This window comes from Malania oleifera, chromosome 10, assembly GCF_029873635.1.
Source record: "Malania oleifera isolate guangnan ecotype guangnan chromosome 10, ASM2987363v1, whole genome shotgun sequence".
NCBI lineage: Eukaryota > Viridiplantae > Streptophyta > Magnoliopsida > Santalales > Ximeniaceae > Malania > Malania oleifera.
This window is the reverse complement of record NC_080426.1, coordinates 3,608,916-3,622,076: the sequence shown is the minus strand read 5'-3', so window position 1 is coordinate 3,622,076 and position 13,161 is coordinate 3,608,916. Positions and strand designations below refer to the sequence as shown.

At 34.5% G+C, this 13,161-nt stretch overlaps 1 protein-coding gene across 6 annotated transcripts in view; it reads right to left on the bottom strand.

Annotated features, from left to right (window-relative positions):
• Positions 1–13,161, bottom strand: part of LOC131165686 (uncharacterized) — a 48,292-nt gene that overhangs the window by 12,073 nt on the left and 23,058 nt on the right. For all 6 annotated transcript variants that reach the window (XM_058123686.1, XM_058123688.1, XM_058123682.1 and 3 more), the window contains exons 8-12: positions 8,348–8,807; positions 7,641–7,979; positions 7,344–7,553; positions 6,352–6,450; positions 6,188–6,260 (exon numbers count right to left, since the gene is read on the bottom strand). In XM_058123686.1, the coding sequence (XP_057979669.1) occupies positions 6,188–6,260; positions 6,352–6,450; positions 7,344–7,553; positions 7,641–7,979; positions 8,348–8,807 (1,181 nt within the window). The remainder of the gene's footprint in view (positions 1–6,187; positions 6,261–6,351; positions 6,451–7,343; positions 7,554–7,640; positions 7,980–8,347; positions 8,808–13,161) is intronic.

Sequence of the window (13,161 nt, the reverse complement as noted above, 5' to 3'; positions counted from 1 at the left end):
GCTTTTATGCAAAGAGGATGCTTCCTTAGACTCAAACCCATGACCAACCAGTCACAAAGGAGCAATCTTGTCATTGATCCAAGTCCTGCCCTCCACCTTTTATTTTTCTATTCCAGCTTATTTGTGCTCCACACAAGAAGCAAAGAGCAAATGAAAACACAAAGGTCTACTGACAATAATTTTAGACTTGAAAGACATTTGTAAGATCCCTAAAAATTTTTGTTTTATCTTATTTCTAGGCATTCAAAGAGAGGATTTATCATTTTGTGCTTATTGTGATTACTTGGCCTTTCTTTGTTTCCTTTTTTCAATTTTGAAGACATTAGTCCAGTTGCCTCCTTTAGTGTGTAATTCTATTCTCTCTTAAAAATTTCTTTTGTTGTCAAACGTGTTAAAACTTGATAAAAGTGGTAATTAACATGTTATCTGAGCTATTTACTAGGAGGACCTAGGTTCTAGTCCTCCTTGGGAATTTCCTTGAGGCAATAATCCATCCCTACGCTGTAAATTGTTCACCAAACCATCATTTTCAAAAATAGATATTCCCTCCAAACCTTCCAATGGGGCAGGATGAACATAAGATAAATCTCCTACTTCGTTGCAAGAATCAGAAATGTACCCATTTTGTTTTCGAATCTCATCCAACAGTAACCCCCCACCACAGTTAAATTCACTCAAATAATCACTTTCAGAATCTGAAAAATCCCCCCATTTCTTAACCTCATTTTCCTTCCTTTCCCCATTGCTACACCCAACCTCCTTCTTTGTAAGAGATTCTTCCTCTATGCTAAGTTCACCTCTAGAGTCTCTCCCTAAAAGCTTTGTCCCTGACGCAGCAGAACTTTCTCTCTTCTCATCAAACAACTTCCTCATCTCAGCACCCATATGAGCTACTTTCTGGAGAGCATACACCTTACCACCCTCAAATCTGTCAAAATTTGGACACAAGATATCATCAATCCCCCCATAATTGCACTTGGATTTTTACATGCACTTGGATTTTTACATCTTATCTCCCCATTGTTTGAACTCTCTCCCAGGCTTGTTACATTTTTAATACCATAGTCTAATTCTAGCTCCGAGCTATTAATATTCTGGGTATGTTCCAGAGTTCGATCAGCCCAACCCAAAGTTTGGAGTGCTGGAAACTGAGTGTGAAGTCTAACCTCCTCCTTCCCACTGCTCGTTTCCTAAGCTCTAAGAACTGAAATCCACTCCTCACCCATTCTTGAAATCCGACACTGACTTATCTGATTCCAGCATCCCGACTTTTTCTGTTTACCTTCTGAATAGAACCCAAGGAATGAAGACCCCACTTAGACTCCTCATTAGAGCCCAACTCAGATAAACCAAAGTATTGGGCTTGCTAAAAAAAATGACCTAATTTATAAAAAAAAGAAATACATTGCTTATCAATTAGTTGGGCCAGGTCCAAAATTAAAACATACCTCCCGGTCCATGTCTCTTCGCATCCTATCCCCTGAGTGCAGCCCAAGCAACCTCTAAGAAGAGCAAATCCTCCGCCGGAACCCCAGTTACCTTCTCAGGCAAATCCGACTGGTTGGCTATAATTGCAGTCTTCGAAAGTCCAGCATTCTTCATCTGAACCCTAGCCTCCTTCTATGACAGTTCCGACTTATAAGCTGTCTGCTGCTGACTGTGGAAGCTCAGCCTTGTTCATCTGAACCAAACTACCACATCAACGAGACCTCTCTTCTTACAGCCACCATACCTCAATCTCCAGAGAAGGCTTCATGATCACAACCCTTGCCTCCAACTTTATTGCCTTCCAGCACGACCAGCCTCCATGATCTAAAACATGGATGACCATCTGCATCTATATCACGCAAATTTTTTAACTCCTTTGCTAGGTCACAAAAAACACTCACGAAGCTTCACCATCCCTCTTCTTTTGCCCTGCCTGGGATGAACACAGTAAACCTCCTACATTTCTAACCCAATCCTAACTCCAGAAACTTTTCCACCTTCATCCACCTAATCAACAGCCAATAGTTTGTAATACCTAGCGAAACTCCAAAAAACCCTCTCCATTTTGACCAAAAACTGAAAACCTTCCAACGAACCACGAAACAGCGTCTTTCAATAACTTAACGCATTTTTTATGAACAACATTTTTCTCAACCACGATAAAATTTTAAATCCCCCCCCCCCCCCCCACATTTGTCCAAATGCAGATCGAATGATTTTCCATTGATCTGAATCACTCAACTCATCATAACCTAAACCAATATTCATCGCAACGAATGCATGAGAGGGGGACAGGAACTGTATGGAGAGGGGAGAGGGGAGAGAGAAAGGGAGAGAGAGATGGATACTTATAGGTTTTTTTTTTTTTTTTTTTTTTGAGTTTCTTTTGGAATGGAAGTGCATTTCTTATGCATGGCAATGTATTTATTATTCTTATAGGCTTTTTTTTTCTTGTATGTGGTGTTAGACACATCTCTCAATGGTGACTTAATGCCTCCAACTCTCCAATTGTGTCTCTAAGTGGAGACTTCACAACTTCCAATGGAGACTTAATGCTGCACAATGTCACACATAAAGTCATATAAATGATGGGAAGAAATAAGGTCCCTTATTTTACATTACAGAAAGGGGCAGTGATATATCATCATGAGAAGTCATAAAGAAACCGTATATACTAGAAGATCAGTATTCCCCATTGAGTTCATCACTTGAGAACATAGATCAATCTTCTTGAAGCTTATCACATGAATAACAAAGGCTGAAGGTTAATCAATATTCTGCTGAATATAGACTACATTATCTTACATGTGGTATCATATTAACACTTTAAAACACAATATGCTTGATAATATAATAGGGCTTTAATGGTTTTATAATTCCTAGAATATTTGTTCGATGGCTAATTTTTTGCAGCTATAGACATTAGACACCTTTAATTAAAATAAATTATTTAAGTATATGATCAACTAATTAACTAGATTTAGTTATATGAATATTTATTGTTAGTCAGGCTTAATTTGGTACTTATTTCACAAAATGTCAACTGTGCATGTTAGTGATGTTTTGATTTCCTTGGACTTTTCAATTATCAATATAATCCTCCTGTTATTTTGAAGCTAAAAGAGATAATGTTACATACTTTGTTAGTTTCTTTTTATTTGTTTATTTACAGGTTATGATCTTCATATAATTTTTTAGGTCTAAGTCTAATAAAGGTGCCTTACCTTTTCTTTAAAAAAAAAAAAAAAATTCTCTCGATTAAATATCATTTCCTTCTTGTAAAGTTTTCCTTTATTAACTACTATAAATCTTGAGCTGTGTAGAATATGAGCATTAGATTGTTAAGAAGTTGAGAAATAGACCTGTGATTATATTGATGAATTGTAGAGCTTGCATGTAACATGCAAACTGTTGAAAGGAGAGAATTGGAATTTTGTTAGTAAATTCAATTTTTTTGAAAGAATAAAAGTGGTGGGTGTTTTAATTGGTTTTTTATGGTACACTTAGTGGATTTATCATACCCAAATTTGCATAGGCAGTCCTTGGTGCAAATCACAATCCCAACCTTCATAAAATATATCCTGCAGTACAGATGTTGAGCTGTATCTATTTTTCTTTTATTGTATAGTTCATATCAAACCAAGTATTTAGATGTTAATTTAGAACAGAAAATATAAAAAAATCTTATACAACATCCAAATTAAACTTGCGTAGAGCTTACCAGTCCATTTGACAAGCATATTTTAATTTTTAATATGTTGTGTTTGATATTTCTTCAATTGCTTTTCTCAATTTTTTCCTTTTTTGGCCTGAAAAAAGATAGATTTTTTGGAATTTTCTAATTGATTTTTCTATATGGTATACCTAAAACGGAGACGTGCAATGAAAACAATGATGTTCTAATTTGTATGTAAGGGCGTCCCCTGGCCATAAGGCTCCCCACTTCGCGAGGGTAAGGGGAGGTTTGTCACAGTGTACACAGCCTTACCCCTACTTTTATGTAGAGAGAGGTTGTTTCCTTGGACTCGAACCCATGACCAATTGGTCACAAAGGAGCAACCTTATCGTTGATCTAAGACCGTCCTCTAATTTTTATATATATATTTATATATATATATAAGTGATTATTTGCATGATACCAATTACCAAATGCACAAGAAGTATGGAGAAGCCTCAGAGCCTACCAATTAAGAAGGGCTTATGGCTAAAACTAATATGTACAATATACCACAAGATTTAAGTATTGAAACTCAGAAATCGGAATATTGCCTAGATAGAAATAATTTACATAGAAATGAAACGCAAGGACTATATACAAGTGCAGAAGTCAAACTATGGAAAAACCAAGCAAAATTTTAAAGGAGATTCTCATTGAGATTAAAATTCTCAACAATGGATCAAGTGCTAGTCCCAGTGACAGCTATTAGGGCAAGGTCTTGACACTAGAAGGGGAAGAATGATACGTTACAAATAATGGACTTGCATAAAGTATGAACTGAAAGGGACTACAATTCTTGTTGTTGACCAATGTTAGATAGAATATTCATAATAGTGTTATGTGGAACTAAAGTGGGAACTTGGTATGCCATTTACTTTGAAACGTGATGACAAGGGCAGACACTGTTAAGACTAGATATGCATTGTTAGCCACAACAAGCTAACAGCTTAAGCTTTCAGTTAAAGTGGTCAGAACCAAGCAACCAGCAGGTCCTAAGTCCAATTCTTGTTGCCTGTGTTTATTGTCTATTTGTCAAAAAAATAAAAAAAACTATGTTGTTCCCATGGTGGGTGTTGTTCACCGCTTGTTTATCTTTTGACTTGAAATCAGGCTTCACATGCAGGGGTGTTTTAAGGCTTGATATACATTGTTTCCCCACAACCTAACAGCTTAAGCTTTTAGGTAAAGTGAATGCTAACAGACATATTTAGATAACTCAATTAAAATGTGATATGCTAATTGTGAATGCAAGGAATCTACTTCAACCACAAAATTAACATACATTATTTTTAAAGAACAAAAGTTGTATACTGAAGGAAATTTATTAAAATATAACCACTTAATAGATGTCTCAACACTTCCAATTTGGGCAACCATAAGTAACAATCTTGAGATAGCAAGATTACTCGCTCATGGGACATTAAACTGTGTGGATGCAGTGCACAACATTGCCATTGAGACAGAGGGATCAGAAGTGAAACATTTCTCAGCAAATGTCTCCTGCTTTTTTTTTTCCTGTTGGGATAGCTCAGTAGAAGTACTACTTGTTCATGGGTCATTGGTGTGGATGGTGCGTGATGTGGCCATTGAAATCATGGTTTTAAAACCCAGAATGGACCAGCTATCCGGACCAGGTTCAATTGGATGGCGTTTGGACAGTTCGGCTCCAGGGTAATACCCAGGATTAAGCTGACCCGGGGTGAAATTGGCCAACTTGGTGCAACCCAACCTAAACTAGGGCGAGAGTCGCGAGACCCAAGAGGCATGCCAGACTTGACCTGGCCAGAAAATCAATGAAATCAGAGAAAGTTTGAAGGAAGCAGGATTCAAACCCTGCACCCCCAACACAGAGAGGACAGCAGCTACTACAGAGCTGTGATTCAATTTTAGTTGAATAAGATAAATAACTAGATTTGAGTACTTTTTTATATGTTTTACACTTTACAGTGGTTTATATTTTGTAAAGCATGAAATTAGTATACGCTTTAAATCCAACATGAATTATTTATAGATCACACGCACACACATATATCACATACGTATATACCACTGGGTTGACCTGCTGATCCGGTTCAACCAACCCAGTTAGTTTACCAGGATGGTCACTGGTCCAGGTTTTAAAACCATGATTGAAACAGTGGGGCCCTGGAGGATTTATGAGTTCATCCATAATAGTACTTGAACTCTTAAATTTTGGATTTTCAGGTTACCAATGCAAAATATGGGAAACCTCTACATAAACTTCATTAGTAACCTTGGCGTAACTGTTATTCTTTCTCATTTACCTTCTCCATTAATCTTGCACGTTGCTACTCAACAAAGTTTAAGACCTTGTGGCTCAGGCACTCAGTTTTCTTCCAATTAGAAATTCCTAAACCAGATTCCAAAACTGCACCTCATATTTCCTCATACTTCGTGGAAATAAATTCAGTAATATTGACAAACATCTTTTTAGAGGTAATTTGTACTTGAAAATCAAACCTTCATGTCCAGTTTCTGTCACATGGTGCAAACTCATTTCGCCAGAATTCCCAATTAGCTTACATAGGCGAACCTAAATAACCCCAGACAAAGAAATCAACCATTAATGCAAGAAGTCTCAATCATCTTCAAAAAAGACAGCCACAAAAAATCACAAGCCTTACCTGACCAGATTCATTTCCAATGGCTAAATTGAGAGTAAAGGAGCAAAACTCCAAGGCAGATATTGATTCACTTGCACCAGCAATTTTGATACCTTTCACCTGCCAATTGCATGATATATCTTCTATCAAGTACCAGTTACTGATTAAACTAGGCAAAGAGCGTAAGCTGCATGTGACGTTTGGAGAAACTATGTCTAAATAGGAATGAAAACAGTACAAGTTTGGGAAGAAAGTTCACTCTCCCAAGTTCCAACCCCTCCTAGAAGAGGAAGGAAATCTCCAAAGGCCACCCTAACATAATTTGTGGTGAGATTCATGCAAAATTCCAGTGCAGAAGAAGCCCTACTCAGGCTAATTTTAGACTATGTTTTAACAACAGTTTTATTTATTACTCAACATCACAATAAAAAATTTGTTCTACCACATGTTTGAAACCTAACATAATTTCTGGTGAGACTCATGCAAAATTCCAGTGCAGAAGAAGCCCTACTCGGGCTAATTTTAGACTATGTTTTAACCACAGTTTTATTTATTACTCAACATTACAATAAAAAAAAAAAATTTCTACCACATGTTTGAATGGCACCTAGCCTCTGTATAGGTAAGCACAGCTCATATCACAAGCCCAACTTAAAGAGATTGTGGGGAAAGAGTATTCCCAGCGTGAGGGGGAAAGTACTTGGTGAGGATGCAAAACACTGCAAATTTTATATTTGAGACCTTTAACATGGAATGAGCAACTATGGTAACTGGATGCTATAAAATATTTGAAGGAAAGGCAAGCCAGGTGCAGCAGGGAGCTTGAAAATCCAATCCTATTCCAAATCTGACTCAGGTTGGGCACTGAAATCCAAATCCTGCCATTATTACAGTCATGATCAGATCTCAGACCATCCTGGTCCAAATAGGGGCAATGTGGCAGTCGACCTCATCAACTGAGCCAACCGCCATTTCTAGTTTTACTTTTAAAAGTTTTATACTTGTATACTGACCTCGGAACCTAAAATAAAAATAAGTGATAGGGTAGGATATGTGGCATCCCACATTCGAACAGATCCATCTTGATAACCTGCTATATATACTCTCTTAATCCCATCATCTTCAGCAGACGAAATCTGACAGGGAACTCCACCTGTGAAAGGCCACTTCATACCCATTTGACTGTTATTACGTGCCCCCTGAAGTTTTGCAGCTGAGACTGCCTAATTGAACAAAGAAAACCCAAATTACTAAATAGGCCACAACAATCGCTCATAGTCTTGTCAAACCACTAAATAAATATGCAGTACCTCCAAAAGAGCCCTTGAAAGCTTCCTGTCTCTATTTACCAAACTGAGCTTTCCAACAGTCATGAGTGGTTCAACAACAGGTATAACCATAGGAAATTGCATTGCAGGAACTGAGGGGCTCTTCTCTTGCTGAGAAATTGACGCAGACAAATAAGCATCATCATAAAAATGCAGTTGCCCTGGATTTGTCAATACCAAGAATGAAGTGGCTTCACTGCTTTCCGTAGCTCCGGCATTTGGCAATAAGATTATATCGGCAAAAGATCCATTAAGCCTAAGGTCTACTCGACCAATGCATTTTAAAGCTTCCATATCAGAACCCCAATGAAGACTCAAAATCTGTAAAACAAGGATAAAATATTAACACAAGAAAACAATAAGAAGAAAAACACTAGCAAGATAACATTTTCACATCAAGATCTAATTATGGCACAGATCTGAAAATGATAAAACCTATTATTACAAGAGACACAACCATGTACATATAACATATTTACATGCAAGAGTATAAATTTTATCAAATGTTAACAAAATAAAGAAATATAATTTCATTATCTACTGAAATGATTTTTCTATCTAAGAAAAATATTGATTTGAAATCATTTTCTTTTATTATGCCTTTTTATTAATTTGTTTGTTCTGAAAGAAGATATGTAAATCTATACAAAGCTAGAATGTGAAAAAACTGAATTGAGTTAAAAGCACACCGTTATAACTTCTTCAGATCCAATATCATCTCCACCATAGACAAAGAGTTGGCCCTTGTGATCATTGTGAGACATATTTGCAGACCAATGTAAAACAATGACTGGGAGTCTTTTAGTGGCTGATGACAATTGTAGTTTAACAACATCATGAGCTGCTTTCTCAGCTGGCTGATCTCTGGTAGATACTGCAGTTGGTAATTGCCATAAAATAATATCTCCATCCACATAACCCACAGCAAGAAGTGACCCATCCTGACTCACCCAACACAAAGAGCTTATCTCTTTCACCGCATGCTCATAGTCTGCTGTATGATCGGAAAGCTCAATTCTTACATCATCAGCAGAATCTAGGATTGCTTCATCCTTCAATTGAAGATCATTATAGCCTCTTACGAGAACAACCTGATCTTTTGAAATGTCCCAGAGAATAATCAACCCATTTTCATATGCAATCAGCACTCTGCAAAAGAATATGAACTTTAATCACAGGCTTTAGAACAAGTAAATGAAATTCACAAACATGTCAGATCCCCTCTGATATTAAGCCTAAAGAATTGGTCAGCAGGATGCTATTATTTTGAGAAGTTTGGCCATTGTGAAGTTTGGGCCTAGGACTATTTTAAGGAGAATGTCATGCTCACAACCTCCACTTGGGAGCATATAAAAAAAATTACTTATAGCACTTATCACTTGACACTTTAAGCACTACTACAAAAAAGTGGTGTTTGACTTGCATCATAACAAGCACTTATTCCCAAAGAGCTTTTCCAAAACCACTTTTTGAGAACTTTTTAAGTGAACTTGATAAGCAAAGAAGGAAAAATTTTTGGTCACTTATAAGTGACACTTTTATAGGTAGGGTCAGTTTTGTAAGTATAACAAATTTTAGTAATAATTTTTCAATTTTAAAAATATATTAGAAAATAGTCATGTATTATTTTATTATGTATTTTACATATTAATTATTGTTGAAATATAATTTAATTTTGGAATGAAGAAAAAGAACTATCTATTAATTTAAATAAATTAAAAATATTAGTTTAATCAATAATATTATTCAAGCATAAATTAATATGATAATCATACAATATAAATATACATTAAGAACAAGATTATTGTTAATTAAAAATAATAATATATTACTTTTACTTAATCAAAATATTTAAATGTTAATTAAAAATGATAATTAACATAATTATTAATTATAAAACATTACTATTTTGATTTACATATATTATAATACAATCATATATTATTTTACTATGTATTATAACATATTAATTATTGATAAAATATAATTTAATTCTAGAATGAAGAAGAAATGTATATTAATTTAAATTAACATTAAATAAATTATAATTTTTAATTAAATTAATAATATTATGTTTAACATAAAATAATGTGATATTTATGTTATAAATATGCGCCAATAAAAATATTATTATTCATTAAAAATAATAATCTTATATTATTTTTCTTAATAGAAAAAAGAAAGATGGGGAAGTTACTTTATTAAGCTATTTAATGAAAGCCAAGTAGAAGGCTTAAAACTTAGAATTGACAAATGTGGAAAAGACTAAAAATATGTGATTTATTCACAAGATTAGAGTTAACGGAGTCGAGTATGCACTAAAAAAGATGAAAAATGGAAAAGCTATAGGTCCGGATAACATCCCAATTGAAGTTTAGAAATGCTTAGATGATAACGGAATTATATACAACAACAACAACAATAACAAGTCTTAAGTCTCACTAGGTCATGTCGAGTACATGAATCCTTTTCCGCCAATTCACCTAATCAAGAATGTTTTCCTCTATTAGATTAAGCGCTATTAAATCTTTCCTCACTACCTCATTCCAAGTTATCTTAGGTCCACCCCTACCCCTTTTCATGCGACAAACAATAACTAACTCACTCCTCCTCACATGTGCTCTACTAGGCCTACGTTTCAAATGCCCAAACCATCTAAGTCGCCCCTCCTTTATCTTGTCTTCGACTAATGTTATGCCTAAATTATTGCATATAAGCTCGTTTCTTATTCCATATTTTAATGCTATACCACTCACCCACCTTAACATTCACATTTCAGTAACTTTCACTTTTTGTATGTGTTGTTTCTTAGTTGCCCAATATTCAAAACCATAAAGCATAGCCAGCCTTATAGCCGTCTTATCAAACTTTCCTTTTAATTTTAAAGGTATTCTATGATCACACAATACACCTGACGCACTCCTCCATTTTACTTTACTTGTTGTATTCTATGTACTACATCTTCTTCAATTATATGGTTAACTAATTTATTTAACACAATTATAAAAAGTAAGAAAATGGCAGGCAAATGGAGGAAAAGCATTTTAATAATTATTGTGGAATTAAACTTATGAATTATACAATAAAATTGTGGGAAAGGGTAGTTGAACAAAGATTATAGCTAAAAACGAAGGTTTCAGAAAAACAATTTGGTTTTATGCCTAGGAGATCTACTATAGAGGTTATATATATTTTAAGAAGATTAATGGAAAAGTTTAGGAAAAAGAAAAGGGACTTGCATATAGTATTTATTGACTTAGAGAACGCGTAATGATAAGATACCTAAGGAAGTTCTATAGTGGGTTTTGAAAAAAAAAAAATGGTGTATGTACTAAGTATACTAATGTCATTAAGGATATGTACAATGGCACTAGTGTTAGGACTATGGATAGACTAGAGAATTTCCAATCACAATAGGTGTACATCAAGGATTTGCTTTGAGCTCCTTATCTTAGTGCTTTAGTGAAAAGTTCTTTGAGTGTGCTTTGTGATCGTAAAATACCCTTAAAATTAAAAAGGAAGTTTTACATGATGACTCTAAAACCAGCTATACTATATGAATTAGAATGTTAGGCGACTAAGAAATAACATATCCAAAAAAGTAAAAGTTATCGAGATGAAAATGCTTAAATGGATGAGTGATATAATGTTAAAAGATAAATTAAGAAATGAACATATTTGCGGTAGGTTAGGCATAACTCCTATATAAGATAAGATAAGGGAGGGATGACTCAGATGGTTTGAGCACTTACAACATAGAGCATATAGTGCATCTGTAAGGCAGAGTGAGTTAGTTATTATAAAGGGCAGTAGAAGGGGTAGGGGTAGACTTAAAATAACTTGGAATGAGATAGTGAGTAAGGTTTTAATAGCCCTAAATCTATCGAAGGAAATTGTCCATGATCACATAAATTGGTGGAAAAGGATTCATGTAGCCAACCCTACCTAGTGAGAGGCTTGGTTTGTTGTTGTTGTTATTGTAGAAAATATCTAAACATTAATTAGAAATAATTAACACAATTATTAATTAAAATGTTAATTGGAAAATATTTATATTTTTAATTTAAAATATATTTTAAAATAATCATATATTATTTTATTATACATCACAATATATTAATTATTGATTAAATATAATAATATAAATTCATATAACATCTATAATAAAAGTGAGAATCCAAATACCACCTATTTTAAGCATAACCAAACACCACTTATGACTTTTAGCACTTTTCCATCTTAGTACTTATTAGTATTTTAAAAGGCTCAAACGAGGCGAACCACAAGGCAAGGCATGCTTAAAATGCCTTGAGGCTCAATCTAAAATACCAAATTCCAAAAAGGCCAATGCATTACATGATGAGGCTTACGCATTTTAACAAAAAGCATGCCTTTTGCGCCGTTTTAGTTGAGGCTTACGCATTTTGAGTGTGTGATTTTCCAGTTAGAATTGGTTAGAAAATTTTAACTACATGTTTGTACAAAAAGAATGTCATAACATGAGTTTATTTCTAAAACTCTTGAACCTCAACCTTTCCAAAATAACTGGACTTGTATCTTAATAGTATAGTTATCTCTTGTCACGATTTATGTCATGTAAATTTTTGAATTGCCAACAAGTATTTTGCGAAGTACATCTAGTTTTTCTATTTAACATTATACTTGTAATTTTATTAACTTTATTTAAAATATATATAATTTATTTAACAAATTTTTATCTTAAAAAACAAATTCTCAAAAGGCTTATGCCTAAAAGCTTATGCCTCGCCTTTTGAGGGTTAAAACGTCACGCCTTACGCCTTCGCCTTTTAAAACATTGGTACTTATTACCAAAACTTATTAAATTCAGCATTTTTTTTTTTTCCTCAGAGCACTTCTTCATAAGTGGTTCTAGATGATCCCTTAATCCATTAGGAGACCAAGAAAAATTAAGATATATATATATATATATAAGAATCCAAAGCTCCAACGGATTGGGACTCTTGCTTGCCCTTTCTATAGAATCAGACTTGCAATGAATTAAACTTCGGTAAATTGTAGTAACTTGAATCAAGGGGAAAAAATAAAGTATCGCGAGGACAGCTTACCAGTCTTAATATCTGGAAGTGTGTGTTCTTTGTCATTGCAGTGCTAAGTTTAGCTTTTATCCATTTGTTTACATTGCCCCATTTCTTGGTTCTCTTGGAACGATTCATTTGATATTTTGGGGTTCACTGGTTGTATCCTTCTGCGAAGAACTTTTTTCCTCTTCTGAATTGAGAGATTTTGGAGGTGGTAAGAAAGGTAAGATTCTCTGTCACCACTCTGTTTTTTTTATTGTCTGGTGTATTTGGTTCAAAATCAAGTGATGTCTCTTGATCTTCTATAGAATAGCGTAGTTTTCCTCCTACTTGGTGTTCTGCCTCTGGAGCTTTTAGAGGAATGCCCTTTATCAATATTTATAGAGATTGGAAGTATTATTATAAGCTTGGTTTTCATTTTTTTCATTTCTTAAGGAGATGTC